The following is a 22,428-nucleotide window of genomic DNA, read 5'->3' on the forward strand; positions in this document are numbered from 1 at the left end:
TGCACAGAGTAAGCGCTTAACAGATACCAACATTATTGTTATTAACAAATACCGATATTATTATTTTTAGGCTTTTGAGTCTTCTTTTCGAGCCAATCAATCGATCGATGGTATTTATTGAGCGCTTACTGTGTGCAGAGCACTCTACCGAGCGCTGGGCAGAGGACAGAGGAACAGAGTTGGCAGGCGAGTTCCCCGGCCATGACGGTCCCAGACAGCCGGATGATGTAACCGGATTGATTCATTTCGGCCTCGCCCGGGTACGCGGATTCAGAAGTCCTCAAAAATGGCCTTCTGATTTTAGATCAAAAAGACGGAGCCTCTCTGTCAGTGGGGCTTCTCATTCGACCCCTAGGCCTCCCAAATATTCGACTCCTGGCCTGAGGTAGATCTCCCTTTATTAATACTAATTACAACAGTTATGATGACGATGATAATAATGATCGCACTTGTTAAGTGCTTACTGTGTGCTCAAGACTGTCCTAAGCGCTTGGGTATAGATAGAAGATATCAGGTTGGACCCAGTCCCCGCCCCACATGGGGTTGACAGAGAGGCGGTGTGGCCTAGTGGATAGAGCTGGGGCCTGGGAGTCGAAAGGCTCTGGGTTCTAAACCCCGGTCCGCCACTCGTCTGCGGGCAAGCCGCTTCATTGCTCTGTGCCTCGGTTTCCTCATCTTTAAAGCGGGGCTTACGACGGCGGGCCCCACGCGGGACATGGACGGTGTCCAACCTGATTATCTTAGAGAAACAGCGTGGCTTAGTGGAAAGAGCCCAGGCTTGGGAGTCAGGGGTCGTGGGTTCGAATCCCAGCCCCGCCACTTGTCCGCTGCGTGACTGTGGGCGGGTCACTCCACTTCTCCGGGCCTCAGTTCCCTCATCTGGAAAATAGGGATGAAGACTGTGAGCCCCACGTGGGACAACCTGATCACCTTGTGTCTGCCCCGGCCGCTTAGAACAGTGCTTGGCACATGGGAAGCGCTTAATAAATACCATTATTAGTGTTTTTATTACCCCAGCACTTAATACAGTGCCTGACACATAGAAAGGGCTTAACAAATGCCCTCAAAAAAAGAGGGTGTGACAGAAAGCCTCCAGGTGGCTTAGGGTGAATTTTGCAGAGAAAGGAAGTTCTGCCTGAATATCCTGAAAGAATTAGGATCTTCTTGCGGTTTCCAAAGGTCAGAAATAAAAGAGTCAGCATAACACAAGTTTTCCAACTGCGCTCAGTACAGTCCAGCTCACAGCGCAGTGCCTGGCCCGGAGTAAGCACATAACAAGTCTTGTCTTACGCTGTCGAGTCGTGTCCGACCCATAGCGACAGCGTGGACACATCTCTCCCGGAACGCCCCTCCTCCATCTGCAATCGTTCGAGTATCATTACCAAAAAAATGATATTAACCGTCCGAGGTGGTCGAGCCAACAGATTCTTGGCATCGTGCACTAGGATCGATCAACGGTATTTATAATAATGTAATAATAATAACGTTGGTATTCGTTAAGCGCTTACTATGTGCAGAGCACCGTTCTAAGCGCTGGGGTAGACACAGGGGAATCAGGTTGTCCCGCGTGGGGCTCACGGTCTTCATCCCCATTTCACAGCTGAGGTAAGTGAGGCACGGAGAAGTGAAGTGACTTGCCCACGGTCACACAGCTGACAAGTGGCAGAGGCGGGATTCGAACCCATGACCTCCGAGTCCAAAGCCCGTGCTCTTTCCACTGAGCCACGCTCATCAAGCGGCTTGCTAAATGCAGAGCAGTGTACTAAGCGGTCGGGAAGCAGCCTGGTGCAGAGGAGAGATCATGGGCCTGGGAGTCAGAGGGTCATGGGTGCAGTCATTCATGCATTCATTCAATCAATCGTATTAAGCGAGCGCTCACCGTGTGCAGAGCACTGTACTAAGCGCTTGGAAAGTTCAATTCAGCAATAGAGACGATCCCTGCCCACACCGGGCTTATAGTCTAGAAGGGGGGGAGACAGGACTCAAAACAGAGAAGCGGCGTGGCTCAGCGGAAAGAGCCCGGGCTTGGAAGTCACAGGTCATAGGTTCGAATCCCGCCTCTGCCACTTGGCAGCTGTTTGACTGTGGGCGAGTCACTTCACTTCCCTGTGCCTCAGTCACCTCATCTGGAAAATGGGGGTGAAGCCTGTGAGCCCCACGAGGGACGGCCCGATGACCCTGTATCTCCCCCGGCGCTTAGAACGGTGCTCTGCACACAGGAAGCGCTTAACGAATACCAACATCATCGAAACAAGTCAACGGGCACGGATAGAAATAAATAGAATTATAGATATGAACGTAAATACAGAAGTGCTGTGGGGTGGGGAGGTGGGGTAAAGCAAAGGGAGGTAGTCGGGGTGACGGGGAGGGGAGGGGGAGCTGAGGAAAAAGGGGGCTTAGACTGGGAAGGCCTCTCGGAGGAGGCGAGCCTTCAGTAGGGCTTCGAAGGGGGGAAGTGGGATCGTTTGGCAGATTTGAGGAGGGAGCGCCTTGCAGTGGGAAGCGGGAAGTGGGCCGGCGGTCGGCGGCGAGACAGCGAAATCGTGGTACATTCATTCATTCGATAGCATTTACTGAGCGCTTACTACGTGCAGAGCACCGGACTAAGCGCTTGGAATGGCCAAATCGGCAACAGAGAGAGACGGTCCCCGCCCGTCGACGGGCGCACAGGTACAGGGAGGAGGTGAGCGGCGGCAGAGGAGCGGAGGGTGCGGGCTGGGAGGGAGAAGGAGAGAAGGGAGGTGAGGTCGGAGGGAGCCGGGGGATGGAGGGAGCTTTGAAGCCAAGAGTGAGGGGTTTTGCTTGATATGGAGGTTGATGGGCAAACACTGGAGATTTCTGAGGAGGGGTTGACATAACAATAATAATAATGACGGTGTCTGCTAAGCGCTTACTATGTGCCGAGCACCGTTCTAAGCGCTGGGGGAGATACGGGGTCATCGGGTCGTCCCACGGGAGGCGCACAGTCTTAATCCCCATTTGCCAGATGAGGTCACTGAGGCCCAGAGAAGTGAGGTGACTCGCCCACGGTCACACAGCTGACAGGTGGCAGAGCCGGGAGTCGAACTCGTGACCCCTGACTCCCAAGCCCGGGCTCTTTCCACTGAGCCACGCCGCTTCTCTAACGTACCCAGACCGTTTCTGTAAAAAGATGATCCGGGCAGCAGAGTGAAGTACGGCCTGAAGCGGGGAGAGACACGATCTAATCCCATTAGACCGTGAGCCCGTCATCGGGCAGGGATTGTCACTATCTGTTGCCGAATTGTCCATTCCAAGCGCTCAGTACAGCGCTCTGCACCTAGAAGGTGCTCGATAAATACGATCGAATGACTGGGTGAATGATCCCAGCTCCGCCACTCGTCTGCCCGCGACCCTGGGCAAGTCACTTCACTTCTCTGTGCTTCGGCTACCTCATCTGTAAAATGAAGATTGAGACCGTGAGCTCCCTTGGGACAGGGACTGCGGCCAACTTGATTTGGACTCAGGAAGCAGCGTGGCTTAGGGGAAAGAGCCCGGGCCTGAGAGTCAGAAGGTCAATGGGTTCTAATCCCGGCTCCGCCACTTGTCTGCTGGGTGACGTTGGGGAAGTCACTTTACTTCTCTGGGCCTCAGCTCCCTCATCTGGAAAATGGGGTTGAAGACCGTGAGCCTCACGTGGGACGGAGACCGTGTCCAATCTGATTACCTTTTATCTTCCCCACCGCTTAAAATGGTGTGTGGCACATAGTAAGTGCTTAACAGTGCATCATTATTATTAATATTATTATTATTTGCTTGTACCCACCCCGGGGCCTAGTACAGTGAAGCATGGCTCAGTGGAAAGAGGCCGGGCTTGGGAGTCAGAGGTCATGGGTTTGAATCCCGGCTCTGCCACTTCTCAGCTGTGTGACTGTGGGCGAGTCACTTCACTTCTCTGGGCCTCAGTGACCTCATCTGTAAAATGAGGATTAACTGTGAGCCTCATGTGGGACAACCTGATTACCCTGTACATCCCCCAGCCCTTAGAACATTCATTCATTCATTCATTCATTCAATAGTATTTATTGAGCGCTTATTATGTGCAGAGCACTGTACTAAGCGCTTGGGATGAACAAGTCGGCAACAGATAGAGACGGTCCCCGCCGTCTGACGGGCTTACGGTCCGATCGGGGGAGACGGACGGACGAGAACGATGGCGATAAACAGCGTCGAGGGGAAGGACGTCTCGTAAAAACGATGGCGACTGAATAGAATCGAGGCGATGTACAATTCATTAACAAAATAAATAGGGTGACGAAAATATATACGGTCGAGCGGACGAGTACGGTGCCGTGGGGATGGGAAGGGAGAGGTGGAGGAGCGGAGGGAAAAGGGGAAAATGAGGCTTTAGCTGCGGAGAGGTGAAGGGGGGATGGCGGAGGGAGTAGAGGGGGAAGAGGAGCTCGGTCTGGGAACGCCTCTCGGAGGAGGTGATTTTTAAGTAGGGTTTCGAAGAGGGAAAGAGAATCGGTTTGGCGGAGGTGAGGAGGGAGGGCGTTCCGGGACCGCGGGAGGACGCGACCCGGGGGTCGACGGCGGGACGGGCGAGACCGAGGGACGGCGAGGAGGTGGGCGGCGGAGGAGCGGAGCGTGCGGGGTGGGCGGTAGAGAGAAGGGAGGAGAGGTAGGAAGGGGCAAGGTGATGGAGAGCCTCGAAGCCTAGAGTGAGGAGTTTTTGTTTGGAGCGGAGGTCGATAGGTAACCACTGGAGTCGTTTAAGAAGGGGAGTGACATGCCCAGATCGTCTCTGCGGGAAGATGAGCCGGGCGGCGGAGTGAAGAATAGACCGGAGCGGGGCGAGAGAGGAGGAAGGGAGGTCAGAGAGAAGGCCGACACGGTAGTCTAGCCGGGATGTAACGAGAGCCCGTAACAGTAAGGTAGCCGTTTGGATGGAGAGGAGAGGGCGGATCTTGGCGATATCGTAGAGGTGAAACCGGCAGGTCTCGGTAACGGATAGGACGTGCGGGGTGAACGAGAGGGACGAGTCAAGGACGACACCGAGATCGCGGGCCCGAGAGACGGGAAGGACGGTCGTGCCATCCACGGTGATAGAGAAGTCCGGGAGAGGACCGGGTTCGGGAGGGAAGATGAAGAGCTCAGTCTCGCTCATGTTGAGTTTTAGGCGGCGGGCCGACATCCGGGCGAAGACGTCCCGGAGGCGGGAGGAGACGCAAGCCCGAAGGGAGGGGGAGAGGACAGGGGCGGAGATGTAGATCTGCGTGTCATCCGCGTAGAGATGGCAGTCGAAGCCGTGAGAGCGAATGAGTTCACCGAGGGAGTGAGTGTAAATGGAGAACGGAAGAGGGCCGAGAACTGACCCTTGAGGAACTCCAACAGTTAAAGGATGGGAGGGGGAGGAGGCTCCGGCGAAGGAGACCGAGAATGACCGGCCGGAGAGGTGAGAGGAGAACCGGGAGAGGACGGAGTCCGTGAAGCCGAGGTGAGATGAGGTATGGAGGAGGAGGGGATGGTCGACGGTGTCAAAGGCAGCGGAGAGGTCAAGGAGGATCAGAATGGAGTAGGAGCCGTCGGATCTGGCAAGAAGGAGGTCACGGGTGACCTTAGAGAGAGCGGTCTCGGTAGAGCGGAGGGGACGGAAGCCGGATCGGAGGGGGTCTAGGAGAGAATGGGAGTTAAGGAATTCTAGGCATCGATCGTAGACGACTCGTTCTAGGATTTTGGAAAGGAAGGGTAGTAGGGAGATAGGACGATAACTGGAGGGGGAAGTGGGGTCGAGAGCGGGTTTTTTTAGGATGGGGGAGACGTGGGCGTGTTTGAAGGCAGAGGGGAAGGAGCCCTTGGAGATTGAGTGGTTAAAGATAGAAGTTAAGGAAGGTAGGAGGGCAGGGGCGACGGTTTTAAGAAGGTGAGAGGGAATGGGGTCCGAGGCGCAGGTGGAGGGGGTGGCACTCGCGAGGAGGGAGGAGATCTCCTCTGAGGATACTGCGGGGAAGGATGGGAAAGTAGGGGAGGGGGTCGGTGGGGGGGAGGGGAGAGGCGGAGGGGTGACTTTGGGGAGCTCAGACCCGATCGTGTTGATTTTCGTGAGGAAATAGGTGGCCGGATCATTGGGGGTGAGAGACGGGGGAGGGGGAGGAACGGGGGGCCTAAGGAGAGAGTTAAAGGTCCGGAACAATCGGCGGGGGTGACGGGCGTGGGTGTCGATGAGGGAGGAGAAGAAGCTTTGCCCGGCGGAGGAGAGGGCGGAGTTAAGGCAGGAAAGGATAAATTTGAAGCGTGTGAGGTCGGCTCGGTGCTTGGACTTTCGCCAGCGGCGCTCGGCGGCTCGAGCGTAGGAGCGTAGGAGGCGGACGGAGGAGGCGATCCGGGGCCGCGGGTCAGTGGAGCGAGAGCGGCGGAGGGAAAGGGGGGCGAGAGAGTCGAGATGAGTAGAGAGGGAGGAGTCGAGAGCGGAGACCCGATCGTCGAGAGTGGGAAGCGAGGACAGGGCGGCGAGGCGAGGAGAGATGCTATTGGAAAGACGGATGGGATCGAGAGAGCGGGGGTCTCTGCGGGGCAGTAGCGAAGATCTGCAGGGGGAGGGAGTGTGAGAGATGAGGCGGGTGAGAAGGTTACGGTCAGAGAGAGGGATTTCAGAGTCGGCGAGGGAGGAGATAGTGCAGCGGTAGGAGATGACGAGATCGAGGGTGTGACCGAGTCGGTGAGTGGGCGCGGTACGGTGGAGGAGGAGGTCGGCGGAGTCGAGGAGGGATAGCGGGCGGGCGGCAGAGGAGTCGTCGGGTACATCCGTATGGATGTCGAAGTCTCCGAGGATCAGAGTGGGCAGAGAGAAGGAGAGGAGGAAGGTGAGAAAGGGGTCAAGGTGGTCGAAGAAGTCGGAGGTGGGACCGGGAGGGCGGTAGATGACGGCGACAAGTAACTGGAGTGGATGGTAGAGGCGAATGATATGGGCTTAGAACAGTGCTCTGCACTTAGTAAAAGCTTAACAAATACCAATATTATTATTATTATTACAGTGCCTGGCACAGAGTAAGTGCTTAACAAACGCCATCATTATTATTAATATTATTATTTGCTTGTACCCACCCCAGAGCTTCATACAGTGCCTGGCACAGGGTAAGTGCTTAACAAATGCCATCATTATTATCAATATTATTATTATCTGCTTGTACCCACCCCAGCGCTTAGTTCGAATCCCGGCTCTGCCACGTGTCAGCTGTGTGACCTTGGGCGAGTCACTTCACTTCTCTGGGCCTCAGTGACCTCATCTGTAAAATGGGGATTAATTGTGAGCCCCATGTGGGACAACCGATTACCCTGTATCTCCCCCAGCGCTTAGAACAGTGCTCTGCGCATAGTAAGCGCTTAACAAATACCAACATTATTATTATTACAGTGCCTGGCACAGGGTAAGTGCTTAACGAACGCCATCGTTATTTTTATTATTGGGAGAAGACACGCAGTGTGACCAGAGAGCTGGAAGATGGTGACAGGATAATCTGCCGATCTCCCCAGAGACACTTCCCACTCCCCAGACTCCGAGCTTTCCCAAGTCTTTGAGACTGTGAGTCGGGAAATGCCGTCGGCGCGCTGACCGTGCTCCCCGTTCACCTACGCGAGCCGTGCGGGTGATGAGGAATTTTCTCCTCAAGTCAGCGCGATACTAGGGAGCAGAAAGAGAGCTGAAGAAAACTGAGCGGTTCCCAAGCCTCCCTCAGGAAGCGTTCGATTCAGATTTTCAAAGCCGACTAGCAGCGAGAGAAGCAGCCTGGCCTAGTGGCTAGAGCCGGGCCTGGCAGCCAGAAGGTCCTGGGTTCTAATCCCGGCTTCACCGCTCGTCTGCTGGGTGACCTTGGGCAAGTGGCTTCACTTCTCTGGGGCTCAGGGACCTCATCTGTCAAAGGATGATGATGAGGGTATTTGTTAAGCACTTACTATGTGCCAAACGTCGTTCTAAGCATCGGGGTAGATACATGGTCATCAGGTTGTCCCCCGCGGGGCTCACAGTCCTAATCCCCATTTTACAGATGAGGTACCTGAGGCACAGAGAAGCGAAGTGACCGGCCCCAAGTCACGCAGCTGGCAAGTGGCGGGGGCGGGATTCGAACCCACGACCTCTGACTCCCAAGCTCGGGCTCTTTCCACTGAGCCACGCTGCTTCTCAAATAAGGATGAAGACTGGGCGCCCCGTGTGGGACAGGGACTGTGTCCGACCTGACTAACTTGTATCTACCCCAGTGCTTAGAACTGTGCTTGGCACAAAGAGAAGCAGCGTGGCCCAGTGGAAAGAGCCTGGGCCTGGGAGTCAGAGGTCGTGGGTTCTAATCCCGGCTCCGCCGCTTGTCAGCTGAGGGACTTTGGGCAAGTCACTTCACTTCTCTGGGCCTCAGTTCCCTCATCTGGAAAATGGGAATTAAGACTGTGAGCCCCATGTGGGACAGTCTGATGACGTATCCTCCCTAGTGCTTAGAACGGTGCTTGGCACGCAGTAAGTGCTTAACAAATACCATCATTATTATTATAATAAGCGCGGAACAAGTACGATAAAAAAATAATAATAAGCAAGGTAGATCTGGATGGGTAAAATCCATTTCCACCCCCTCGTTTTCCCCTGCCATTCCACTTCCGCCCTCCCTCCAGACATATCCAAGGAGCAGAGAGCAAAACTTCAGCTGACCTTGGGTCAGTGGCGGTCAAAGATAACCATTCCAGCTGCCAGACTCCAGCTTAAAATAACTCGCCCGCCGCCCTGATGTCTTTCCTCTTCCCCCACTCCCTTCTGCGTCGCCCGGACTCGCTCCCTTTCTTCGTTCCCGCTCCCAGCTCCACATCCCTCATTTATCGATTTCCATTCACGTCCGTCTCCCCCTCTAGACCGGCAGCTCACTGGGGGTAGGGGATGTGTCTGCTTATTGTTCTATTGTCCTCTCCCAAGCGCTCAGTACAGCGCTCCGCTACAGTAAGCACTCAGTAAATACGATTGAATGGATGGAAGAATGAATGAATGAAGACCCCCCGTGACCAGATCATTGATTCCAACCCCGGTACCCCTCCCCTCCCCCGGCCTCCCTAATTCCTCTCCTCGGGGTCCGATTGATTGATCCAAGGTCTACCTCGGCCCTGAGATTCATTCGCTCATTCGTTCAGTCGTATTTATTGAGAGTCTACTGTGTGCAGACCACTGTACTAAGCGTTTGGACTGCATTTCGGCAACAGAGAGAGACGATCCCTGCCCAGCGACGGGCTCACAATCTAGAAGGGGGAGACCGACGGCAAAACAAAACAGGTAGTCAGGCATCCTTCGGATCTGGGGCCGGGGGAGCCTCTCCCCGAGAAAAGTAACAATTATCATAACTTTGGTACTTGTCAAGCGCTCGCTGCGTGCCAAGTGCCGCATTCATTCCGTTGTATTTATTGAGCGCTCACTGCGGGCAAGCCAGTGTACTAAGCGCTTGGGAGAGGACGATACAACAATAAACAGACACAGTCCCTGCCCACGATGAGCTTTCAGTCTCGAGGGGGAGACAGGCATTATTACGATTGAATGAATAAATAAAACAGCAGATTACAACTATGGACAGAAGTGGCGTGGGGCCGGGAGGGGGGCTGAATAAAGGGAACCAGACAGGGCAACGCAGAAGCGAGTGGGGATGGCACGCAAATTCGTGAAGCGTTCCATATTTTTCTGTTTATTTATTTTGATGCTCTTGATGTCTGTCTACTTGTTTTGTGGTGTTGTCTGCCTCCCCCCTTCTAGACTGTAAAACCACTGTTGAGTAGAGATTGTCTCTGTCTGTTGCCGCATTGTACTTTCCAAGCGCTTAGTACAGTGCTGTGTACCCAGTAAGCGCTCAATAAACACGATTGAATGAATGAATGAGTGAATGAATGAGACGAGGAAAGGAGGGCTTAGTCAGGGAAGGCCTCGTGGCGGAAATATATTAAGCTGTACTAAGCGCTGGGGGAGATGCAAGATAAACGGGTCCCACTTGCGGCTCACCGTCTTAGGAGGAGGGAGAACCCCCGTTTTGCGGATGAGGGAACTGAGGCACAGAGAACCAAAGTGATTTGCCCAAGGTCACCCAGCAGGCACGTGGCGGATTAGAACCCAGGACCTCTGACTCCCAGACCCGGGCTCTCTCCCCTAGGCCACGCCGCTTCCCATGCGCCTGGGAAGCAGGTCCCTCGCTGTCCCGTGCCCGTTAGCCACAGTGCTCCGCGGCTGCTTCTGTTTCCCCCGGTGGCGACGTTTCTTAAGCTCCCACTTGGGACGGCTCTCCCCCTTCCTGTCTCTCCCTACTCTCTCCCCTAACTTTCCACTCCGCCGCAACCTCCTCCGTAACTTGGCTTCCCTCCGTCTTCCAAGTGACCCTCCTATTTACGGTACCCCGGACCGGCCGGTAGTTGGGCAGCTGTCGGGTAACCCCGCTGACTTCCGTTTCCCTCACGTGTACTATCCGGGGGTGGGCCGAGACGAGGATCGTTTCAGGGCCGATGGACTCCATTCCCATCGCATAGCCTGTCCGGGGGCGGGACGGTGACGAGGATCGCTTCGGGGCCGTGGACTCTGTTCCCCCTCCCAGAGTCTGTCCGGGGGTGGGATCGTTTCAGGGCCGTGGACTCCACTCCCCGTCAGATACCCTGTCCGGGGTGGGGGGGCCGTGACGAGGATCGTTTCGGGGCCGTGGACTCTGTTCCCCGTCGGATACCCCGTCGAGGGGTGGTCAGCGACGAGGACTGTTTCAGGGACGGGGACTCTATTCCCCGTCAGATACCCAGGGGCGGTCAGTGACAAGGATTGTTTCAGGGCCGGGGACTGGATTCCCCCTCACATAGCCGGTCCGGGGTGGGCCGCGACGAAGATTGTTTCAGGGTCATGGACTCTATTCCCCATCAGATACCCTGTCCGGGGGCGGTCAGCGACGAGGATTGCTTCAGGCCGGGGACTCCGTTCCCCCTCACGTAGCCGGTCCGGGGGTGGGCCGTGACGAGGATTATTTCAGGGCCGGTAGATTCTATTCCCGCCACATAGTCTGTCGAAAACGGGCCACGACGAGGACTGTCTCAGGGCCGTGGGCTCTATTCTCCCTCACAGAGTCTGTCCGGGGCCGGACCGTGACGAGGATTGTTGCAGGGTCGGTGGATCCTTTACCCCTCATAGAGTCTGTCCGGGGACGGGCGGTGACGACGATCGTCTCCGGGCCGTGGACTCCATTCCCCCTCACAGAGTCTGTCAGGAGTGGGCCGGGACGAGGATTGTTTCGGGGCCGGGGAATTCACTCATTCATTCAATCGTATTTATTAAGCGCTCACTGTGTGCAGAGCGCTGTACTAAGTGCTTGGAAAGTACAGAACAGCGATAAAGAGAGACCATCCCTGCCCACAACGGGCTTACGGTCTATAGAGGGGGAGGCAGACATCAAAACAAGTGAACGGGCATTAATCTCAATAAATAGAATTATAGATATTTAACATAATATACACGAGTGCTGTGAGGTGGGGAGAGGTGGGGAAGAGCAAATTCCCATCACGTACTCTGTCCGGGGGTGGGCTCTAATGAGAAATATCTTAGGGCCGTGGACTCCTATTCGCCTCACATGAGAAGCAGCGTGGCTCAGTGGAAAGAGCCCGGGCTTGGGAGGCAGAGGTCATGGGTTCTAATCCAGGCTCTGCCACTTGTCAGCTGTGTGACTGTGGGCAAGTCACTTCACTTCTCTGGGCCTCAGCTACCTCATCTGTCAATTGGGGATTAATTGTGAGCCTCACGTTGGACGACCTGATGACCCTGTATCGATCCCAGAGCTTAGAACGGTGCTCTGCACATAGCAAGCGCTTAACAAATACCAACATTATTACGCCTGGGGGTGGCCTGTGACGAGAACTGTAAGGGCCCGGTGGACTCTTTTTTTTTTTTTAATGGTGCTTGTTAAGAGCTTACTATGTGCCAGACACTGTACTGAGCGCTGGGGTAGGTACAAGCTAATCAGGTTGGACACTGAGGCTCACAGTCTGCATCCCCGTTTCACAGACGAAGGAACTGAGGCCCAGAGAAGTGAAGTGACTTGGCCAAGGTCACACCCAGCAGAGCCGGGATTAGAACCCATTGACCTTCTGAGTCCCAGGCCTGGATGCTGCTTCTCTTGAGCCGGGATGGGGGGAGCAGGGCATGGAGTTTGGGGCTGGGAATGGAGAGAACAGAATATAGAGAGGGTCCCGATCCCCCAGTCACCGGGAGTTTGCAGCCGCAATCCGACAAGAGCCAGGAAAGAATCAGCGGGCCAGTGCCCATTAGATTCAAAATACGCAGCTCAGTCGATCGATCGATCGATCGATCGATCGCGTGGCCTAGTGAACAGAGCACAGGCCTGGATGTCAGAAGGGCCCGGGTTCTCATCCCGGCTCTGCCACTTGTCTGCTCTGGGACCTTGGGCAAGTCACTTCGCTTCTCCGGGCCTCCGTTCCCTCGTCTGTCGAATGGGGGTTGAATAATAATGATAATGATATTTGTTAAGCGCTTATTATGCTCCGAGCACTGTTCTAAGCGCTGGGATGGATACAAGGTAATCAGGTTGTCCCACGTGGGGCAACGTCACAGACATCTCTGATAACTCTGACACGGGGAAGCAGCGTGGCTCAGTGGAAAGAGCCCGGGCTTTGGAGTCAGGGCTCATGAGTTCGAATCCCAGCTCTGCCATTTGTCGGCTGTGTGACTGTGGGCGAGTCACTTCACTTCTCTGGGCCTCAGTTCCCTCATCTGTAAAATGGGGATCAAGACTGTGAGCCCCACGTGGGACAACCTGATTCCCCTGTGTCTACCCCAGCGCTTAGAACAGTGCTCGGCACATAGTAATGCCATCTTTATTATTATTATTATTATTATTATTATTATTGTTCTCTGAGCCTCAGTTCCCTCATCTGTCAAATGGGGATCGAGACCGCGAGTCCCACGTGGGACAGGGACGGTGTCCAACCCGATTTCTTTGGTTCCATCCCAGGGCTTGCACGGTGCCTGGCATGTAGTAAGTGCTTAACAAATACCACAGTTATTAATATTATTATCATTATTCATCCCGGGAGAAGAGCGTCAGTTATAGGATGGGGTACTTAGCCGGCACGAATCCTAACCCCCTTTCGCCTGACTCACCCGTAAGTTCCCCTGTCTCAAAAAGCAGGCCAGAGGAAACCGAGAGAGAGGAGTCTCAGAAATATCTCCCCCGCCGATTCCTCGTCGTGGGCAGGGGCTGTGTCTTTTTAGGGTTCTATTGCCCTCTCCCAAGCGCTTAGTACAGTGCTCTGCACACGGTAAGAGCCCAATACAGACGATCGAATGAATGAACGAACGAATGATCGATCGTGGAGATCATTTTAGAACACATCACGCGAAGCAAAATGTTGTCCTGGAGCTGGGCTTTGTTTGTTTGTTTTTCTTGTGGTATTTTTTAAGCGCTTACTATGTGCAAAGCACTGTTCTAAGCGCTGGGGGATACAATAATAATATCGGTATTTGTTAAGCGCTTACCACGTGCAGAGCACTGTTCTAAGCGCTGGGGTAGATACAGGGTCATCGGGTTGTCCCACGTGAGGCTCACAGTTCATCCCCATTTTACAGATGGGGTCACTGAGGCCCGGAGAAGTGAAGTGACTCGCCCACAGTCCCACGGCTGACAAGTGGCAGGGCCGGGATTCGAACTCACGACCTCTGACTCCCAAGCCCGTGCTCTTTCCACTGAGCCACGCTGCTTCTCTAAGGTGATCGGGTTGTCCCACGTGGGGCTCACAGATTTTTTTTAATCCCCATTTGACAGATGAGGTCACTGAGGCCCAGAGAAGTGAAGCGACTTGCCCGAGGTCACACAGCTGACTGGCGGCGGAGCCGGGATCCATTTCATTCAGTCGCATTTATTGAGCGCTTGCTACGTGCAGGGCACTGGACCAGGCGCTGGGAACGGAGAAGCAGCGTGGCTCAGTGGAAAGAGCACGGGCTTTGGAGTCAGGGCTCATGAGTTCGAATCCCAGCTCTGCCACTTGTCGGCTGTGTGACCGTGGGCGAGTCACTTAACTTCTCTGTGCCTCAGTTCCCTCATCTGTAAAATGGGGATGAAGACTGTGAGCCCCACGTGGGACAACCTGATTCCCCTATGTCTACCCCAGCGCTTAGAACAGTGCTCGGCACATAGTAAGCGCTTAACAGATACCAACATTAACATTAACGGACGAGTCGGCAGCGGATAGAGACGGTCCCCGCCGTTTGGCGGGCGCACGGTCCAATCGGGCTTCGAACCCGTGACCTCTGATTCCCAAGCCCACGCTCTTTCCACTGAGCCACGCTGCTTCTCTACGAGTGCTTCGAATGGCAAGGTAGACAGAGGGCACCCAGAGCTCCCCTCTCGGTTTAGAAATGTCGACGGACCGTTAGTCAAATGCCGCGAAATCCCTTGCCAGCCGGGGGCCCTCGGCTCGGTCGCGACCGGACGCCAGGAAGAAACTCTCCTCTTTCCCGCCCTCGCGCCGCTGAAGAGACTTTCCCTTCCAGCTTGCTTTGGGCAGGGAACGTGTCTGCTAGCTCTGTGGTCCTGTACCCTCCCAAGCGCCCAGTACAGTGCTCTGCACAGAAAAACGCTCAATAAATACCATTAAGTGATCGATGAAAGCCGCCAGGGCTAGGGAAGGAAAATTAGATTCGTTTTTGCCAGGGAAACATGGCTTTCTAGGCTCGGGGCCGTTCATTCGTTCGGTAGTATTTATTGAGCGCTTACTATGTGCAGAGCGCTGTACGCAGCGCTTGGAATGGACAGACCGGTAACAGGGACGGTCCCTGCCCTTTGACGGGCTTACGCATCCTGTCCGTGAACGAGGGCTAAGCGACGCCTGAGGATGGATGGGGACGGTGACCCCGGTAGCGTGGCTCAGTGGAAAGAGCCCGGGCTCGGGAGTCAGAGGTCATGAGTTCGAATCCCAGCTCTGCCACTTGGCAGCTGTGGGACTGTGGGCGAGTCACCTGACTTCTCTGGGCCTCAGTGACCTCATCTGTAAAAGGGGAGGAAGACCGCGAGCCTCACGTGGGACGACCCGATGACCCCGTATCTCCCCCAGCGCTTAGAACGGTGCTCGGCACCTAGTGAGCGCTTAACGAGTACCAACGTCATTATTACTATAACCGCCGCGGGGAGGGAACGCGTCCGTCCATCGCCGTAGCCAAGGGCTCAGTACGGCGTCGCGCGGCCGCTAAGTACGACGGAACGCACGCGGGAATACGGTGGGAAGGCTCGGGAGTCACCGGTGGCCGTCATTTGAGAAGGCGACCGGGCCCGCGGCGGCGTAGTGGACACTCGCAGAGACCGGAGCGAATGAGCCCTACTCTCTCCGTCCCCTAGTTTGCCAACCCGGGACCGTATTGCTTCAGAAGACAGATGGATTGGAGGAAGGGTGAGTGTGACTCCGTGGCGGAGAGGAATTTGGAGAGTTCCCCATTACAGATACTGTAAGAAATCCATTTTCTTTTTCATTTATGTCGTCTACTGTCTATAGATATTTCGGGAACGCTAGACGATAATATCCACTCGGGAAGATGATCAAAATCGCTTTTAGAGATTGGCCTCTTTTCATAGTGAAAGAAGGCCGTCACGAAGAAGAAGAATGCAAATAATGGGTCCTGTTAATAGTAATAATCGTGTTGGTATTTGTTAAGCCCTTACTGTGTGCCGAGCACTGTTCATTCATTCGTTCATTCAATAGTATTTATTGAGCGCTTACTATGTGCAGGGCACCGTACTAAGCGCATGGAATGTAGGGAAGCCGCGTGGCTCAGCGGCAAGAGCCCGGGCTTGGGAGTCGGGGGTCCTGGGTTCGAATCCCGGCTCTGCCACTTGTCAGCTGTGTGACCTTGGGCGAGTCACTTCACTTCGGTGTGCCTCAGTGACCTCATCTGTAAAATGGAGATGAAGACCGTGAGCCCCATGGGGGACAACCTCATGACCTGGTATCTCTCCAGCGCTTAGAACGGTGCTCTGCACATAGTAAGCGCTTAACAAATACCAACATTATCATTATTATTATTATTATTATTACAAATCGTTAACAGATAGACAGTCCCTGCCCTTTGCCGGGCTTACAGTCTAATTGGGGGAGGCGGACAGACAAGAACACTAGCAATAAATGTTCCAAACGCTGAGTAATCAGGTTGTCCCACGTGAGGCTCACAGGCATAATCTTTTAATCTTAACCTTAGAGAAGCAGCGTGGCTCGGTGGAAAGAGCCCGGGCTTGGGAGTCAGAGGTCATGGGTTCGAATTCTGCCCTGTCACTTGTCAGCAGTGTGACTGTGGGCAAGTCACTTCATTTCTCTGGGCCTCAGTGACCTCATCTGGAAAATGGGGATGAAGACTGTGAGCCTCACGTGGGACGACCCGATGACCCTGTATCTCCCCCAGGCTTAGAACAGTGCTCTGCACAGAGTAAGCGCTTCACAGATACCAACATCATTATCTCCATTTTACAGATGAGGTCACTGAGGCACCGAGAAGTCAAGTGACTTGCCCAGAGTCACCCAGCTGACAGGTGAAGGATCCGGGATTAGAACCCATGACCTCCGACTCCTAAGCCCACGCTCTCTCCACTGAGCCACGCTGTTGTTAAGCGCTTACTGTATGCCGGGCGCTGTACCGAGGGGAAGCAGCGTGGCTCAGTGGAAAGAGCCTGGGCTTCGGAGTCAGGTCATGGGTTCGAATCCCGGCTCTGCCACTTGGCAGCTGTGTGACTGTGGGCGAGTCACTTCACTTCTCTGGGCCTCAGTGACCTCATCTGGAAAATGGGGATGAAGACTGTGAGCCTCACGTGGGACGACCTGATGACCCTGTATCTCCCCCAGGCTTAGAACAGTGCTCTGCGCAGAGTAAGCGCTTCACAGATACCAACATTATTATGATCGAATGAATGAATATGAGCCAGTCGGGTGGGACGCAGTTCCCGTCCCCCGTGGGGCTCACAGTCTCCAGCCCCATTTTCCAGCTGAGGGAACTGAAGCCCAGAGAAGTGAAATGACCTACTCAAGGTCACACAGCTGACAGGTGGCAGCGCAGGGATTAGAACCCATGACCTTCTGACTCCCAGGCCCGGGTTCTTTCCACTACGCCATGCTGCTTCTCCATGAGCCTTTCTCATGGGAGCCTTATCATGTGCTGACTTGGTCGTTCAGTTTGCGCGATGGCCTCATCCAGAAAGAAGGGAGCAGCGTGGCCTAGTGCTTAGAGCCCAGGCTTGGGAGTTAGAAGGACCTGAGTTCTAATCCCCGCGCTCCACCGTTCATTCATTCGGTCGTAATTACCGAGCGCTTACTGTGTGCAGAGCACTGTACTACGCGCTTGGAATGGACAATTCGGCAACAGATAGAGACAATCCCTGCCCAACGACGGGCTCACACCACTTGTCTGCTGTGTGACCTTGGGCAAGTCACTTCACTTCTCTGGGCTTCAGTTCCTTCCTCTGCAAAATAGGGTTGAAGCCCGTGAGCCCCTCGTGGGACAGGGACTGTGTCCAACCCAATATGCTTGTATCCACGCAGCGCTTAGTACAGTGCCTGGCACGTAGTAAGCCCTTAACAAAGACCACAATTATTATTTTTTATCATTGTTATTATTATAAGAAGTGACTCGAGGTCACAGACAGCAGAGAAGTGGCGGAGCCGGGATGAGACCCCAGGTCCTTCTGACTCCCGGGCCCGGGCCGCTCGGCCCCCACCGGAAGCCGGCGTTTATTTATACAACAAGCTCCCAAGAGACACTTCTGTATATCCACCGCAACACTTTTCCTCCAACGGCAACCAGGACCCCACAACCCTCCAACCCTTCATTTTCTACGGGACCTTCCCTTTCCCAACCGTAATGGCTGAAGACATCAGTTTCCTCCGGATTGATTTTTCCTCCCGAGGGAAGTCTGGCAAAGAAACTCTCGGGCATCCGGGAGAAAGGCATTCCTATTCATTCATTCAATCGTATTTATGGAGCGCTTACCGTGTGCCGAGCACTGTACTAAGCGCTTGGGCCAGTACAAGTACAGTACAAACAGTGGCATTCCCTGCCCATAACGAGCAGTTCACGGGTGAGCGCCTCCAGAACTTTTATGACGTTTTCAACCTGTTTAAAGTGAAGGTTTCTTAGATTGGCCAGTGTCTAACACCGATAGTTTCGTGTATTTCAATCTTGTTTATTCATAATAATAATTATGGTATTTGTTAAGCCCTTACTATGTGCCAGGCACCGAATTAAGTGCTGGGATAGATCCACGTTAATCAGGTTGGACACAGTCCCGGTCCCACATGGGGCTCACAGTCTCACTCCCCATTTTACAGGTGAGGTAATGTCTGTGAAGCGCTTACTGTGTGCCCGGCACTGTTCTAAGCGCTGGGGTGGTGACAAGCTAATCAGGCTGGACACGGTCCCCGTCCCACATGGGGCTCACAGTCCGAATCCCCATTTGGCAGATGAGGGAACCGAGGCAAAGGGAAGCGACTTGCCCCACGTCTCCCAGTGGGCAAGTGGCGGAACCGGGATTATTGATAATAATAATAATGTTGGTATTCGTTAAGCGCTTACTATGTGCAGAGCACGTTTTAAGCACTGGGGTAGACGCAGGGGAATCAGGTTGTCCCACATGGGGTTCACGGTCTTAATCCCCATTTTACAGATGAGGTAACTGAGGCACAGAGAAGTGAAGTGACTTGCCCGCAATCACACAGCTGACAAGTGGCCGAGCTGGGATTCGAACTCATGACCTCTGACTCCAAAGCCCGCGCTCTTTCCACTGAGCCACGCCCGGGCCTCCCGACTCCCAGCCCCTCGCTCTTTCCACCAGGCCACGCTACTTTACTGGCACAGGCTTCTGGCTCCCTTGCGGACCTCTTAAACCCGGCCGTTTAAAATAAGCTAAATCCAAGCGAACCGATCTTTTAAATTCTACTTCCCGGCCGCTGGGTACCCTAAAGCAGGTCAGACAGAACCCCACCCCAACCCACATAACCAGTGTTTAAAGTCATCCGATACTTCCCTCCGCCTCTCGTATACCGCCCATTTTCTGCCGACGATATCAGAAGCTTCGGTCAGGAGGTCTTGGGGCTGTCCCTTCCGCTTTTTTAGACACGTAATGCCTCGAAAATCTGCCATTCTGCAGTCTGACCTAAAGCCACGCCGTTATTCCGGGCTCCCGGCTCTGTCGAGGTCAGAGAGTGTCCAGCTAGGATCTGTTTGCCCGTCGAAATGGGGAGGTGGCCCCGGTCGGCACTCCGGGCTTTCCTTTTCCCCTCGGCGGCGTCGACGTATGGCTTTATTGCAGAACAAAAGAAGCGTTTTTAAACGTGTCATCTCAAAAGAGACAGCTTTTCCAGAAGAAAGATCGCAAAGAAACCGCTACCTGGGGAAATAACCCTTGCTTCACTCAAGAGCGCGGCGCCGGCTCCTCAGTCGGGCGATCGGTCGGATTCGTTGAGCGCTTACTGTGCGCAGAGGGTCGTACTAAGCGCTGGGGAGAGCACGGTATGACGGAGTCGGGAGATACGTTCCCCGTCCTCAAAGAACTTAAAGATTAGAGGATGAGGCGGACTCTATTAAATATAAATTACGTATACGGACGCAAGTGCTGTGGGGCTGAGGCTTGGATGAATAAGGGGGGCAAATCCAGGCGTGGGGGGTGTCGCGGAGGGGAGAGGGATTAGGGGAAATCGAGGCTTAGTAGGGAAAGGCCTCTTGGAGGAGGTGTTCTTTTAATAAGGCTTTGCAGGCAGGGAGTGTGATCGTCTGTCGAATACGAAGAGGTAGGGAGTTGCAGGCCAGAGGCGGGATTTTCAGGCTTCTGGGTCCCTGGCGGACCTCTTAAACCTGGCCGTCTAAATAGGCTAAATCCAAGTGAACCGTTCTTTAAATTCTATTTCCCGGTCGCTGGGTACCCTAAAGCGGGTCAGACAAACCCCCCCCCCCACAAACCCTCCTCCTCCCGGAATTATTTCTGCTAATCCCCAAATGTGCAGTTCTGCTCCACCTCGCCCGAGACGGCGGGAGACGATAAGACGTCGGGGCCGTGAAACCGCCAGTGCCCCAAAAGTCACAGGAATGCGTTTATGGGACGACGGGAAGCGGGTTTGATCATTCACGCGTCAGGGAGTGCAATCACTGCCCGGCGATACGTCCGCTCCCTCTGGTCAGATGCGGGAAAATTGCGGGAAACGGCACTGTCGGATGCAGAGCCAGGGCAGCGGGCCCCCGTTTCTCCACGCGAAACAGGAGGGATGAGGGAGGTCTCCCGATCCAGCCGCGGCGGAGCTCCGAGGCAAGAGAAAGCGACGTGGCCTAGCCGGGAATGCCCGGGCCTGGAAGTCAGGAGGCCCCGGCTTCTCATCCCGGCTCCGCCACCCGTCTGCTGGATGACCCCGGGCAAGTTGCTCCGCTTCTCTGGGCCCCGGTGACCTCGTCTGTCAAATGGGGATTCACACCGGGGGCTCCGCGTGCGACAGGGACGTGTCCAACCCCCATTTGCTTGGCTCCGCCCCAGCGCTTGGTACAGTGCCCGGCCCAGAGTGGGCGCTTAACAAATACCGCAGCTCTCGAGGGAAAATATTGGGGCTGCAGAATCTGCTGGGCATAGTGAGTCCAGAGAGTTGACCCCGGGGAGTCAGGAGAACGGACCCCTGCATCGGAAGCAGGACGGCCTCGTGGATAGAGCCGGGGCCTGGGAGTCGGAAGGTCGTGGGTTCTAATCCTGCCTCTGCCGCTCGTCTGCCGGTGACCAGGGGCAAATCATTTCACTTCTCTGAGCCTCAGTCATCTCAACTGTAAAAGGGGGATTAAGGATGGGAGACCCACATGGGACAGGGAATGTGTCCAATCGGGTGAACTTGCAATTATCCCGGCACTTAGAACGGTGCTTGGCACATGGTAAGCGCTTAACGAGTATCACAGTTGTTATTATCCAGGGCTTAGTACAGAGCCTGGCACGCAGTAATCACTTAACAGATGCCATTATTATTATTAATATGGGAAGCAGCATGGCGTAGCGGATAAAGCCCGGGCCTGGCGGACGGAAGATCACGGGTTCTAATCCCGCCTCCGCCATTCGTCTGCCGCGTGACCTTGAGCAGGTCGCTTCACTTCTCTGAGCGTCAGTTCCCTCCTCGGTAAAATGGGGATGGAGACTGTGAGCCCCATGTGGGACAGGGACTGCGTCCAACCCGATTTGCCTATTTCACTCCCGGCCCCGGTACGGTGCCTGGCACATAGTAAGGACTTAACAAATACCCTTATTATTATTATTACGATTATCATCTCCCCAAGAGGCAGGAAGGCCGAAGCTGACCCCAGCGGCAGGACGGTTGGGTCCAAAGATGCCTTCGTCATGCCCTGCGGGCATGGGATGGGCAGCTCATTCCACCCCTCCTTGGGAGCTTACAGAATCCCGTATCACCCGGCAGACACGCTTGCTCCCAAATCCCTGGGCGAGGAGACCCCGGGCCAAGAATGACCCCAGGATGGTGCCCACCTCCTCCAGGAGGCCTTCCCTGACTAAGCCCCCCTTCCCTCTTCTCCCGCTCCCCTTTGCGTCGCCCCGACTGGCTCCCTTTCTTCATCCCTCCTCCCGGCCCCGCACCGCTCCCGTCCACATCCCTCATTTCTTTCTTTCTGTTCACGTCCGTCTCCCTCTCTAGACTGTCAGCTCACTGCAGGCAGGGAGGTACAGTGCTCTGGACACGGTAAGTGCTCAGTAAATACGACTGAACGTTATATTGTTCCTCTGTCCTCTCCCGGCGCTCCGCACACAGTAGGTGCTCAGTAAATCCGATTGACTGACCGACTGCGGAACCAGCTGGGTTTTGTCCGTCACCGTGGCAACGTGTGGGTCTGCGGCTCCGACGGGATTTCCGAGTCCCCCCGTCCTCCTACTTCATTCATTCAGTCGTATTTACTGAGCGCTCACTGTGTGCAGAGCACCGTACTGAGCGCTCGGGAAAGCATAATACAAGCAATAAAGAGAGAAAATCTCTGCCCGCGACGAGCTCACAGTCTACAGCGGGGGAGACGGACGTCGATAAGAGTAAACAGACATCAATATAAATAAGTAAAATTGCGGATGTCTACATAAGTGGCGCGGGGCGGGGAGAGGGGGGAAGAGCAAAGGGAGCGAGTCGGGGGGACGCGGAAGGGAAGGGGAGATGAGGAAAAGTGGGGCCTAGTCTGGGAAGGCCTCTGGGAGGAGGTGGGCCTTCAGTAAGGCTTTGAAGGAGGGCAGGGAGAGTCATCGTCTGGCGGATTGGAGGAGGGAGAGCACCCTACGTTGTCTAGTTGGTCATCGAGCCAGGCTTAGCTGCTGAGTAGAGTAGCCCGGAAGCTGACTGTGAGCAGGGTCTTCCAACTCCATCGTATTGGGGCTCTTCCCACGTGCTCAGTGCAGCTCCCAGCACACAGTAAGC

The 22,428-nt window shown here is 54.8% G+C and overlaps 1 protein-coding gene across 6 annotated transcripts in view; it reads left to right on the forward strand.

Annotated features, from left to right (window-relative positions):
- BOLL (boule homolog, RNA binding protein) overlaps positions 1 to 22,428 on the forward strand; it is a 60,821-nt gene that overhangs the window by 33,053 nt on the left and 5,340 nt on the right. For 2 of the 6 annotated variants that reach the window (XM_029069292.1, XM_029069289.1), the window contains exon 10: positions 15,354 to 15,405. The exons of 2 other annotated variants lie outside the window; for them this stretch is intronic. In XM_029069292.1, the coding sequence (XP_028925125.1) occupies positions 15,354 to 15,405 (52 nt within the window). Of the gene's footprint in view, positions 1 to 15,353; positions 15,461 to 22,428 lie in introns of all 6 variants that reach the window. 2 more of the 6 variants (XM_029069293.2, XM_039912543.1) reach the window with 1 other exon arrangement.

The sequence above is a fragment of the Ornithorhynchus anatinus genome, chromosome 7, assembly GCF_004115215.2.
Source record: "Ornithorhynchus anatinus isolate Pmale09 chromosome 7, mOrnAna1.pri.v4, whole genome shotgun sequence".
NCBI lineage: Eukaryota > Metazoa > Chordata > Mammalia > Monotremata > Ornithorhynchidae > Ornithorhynchus > Ornithorhynchus anatinus.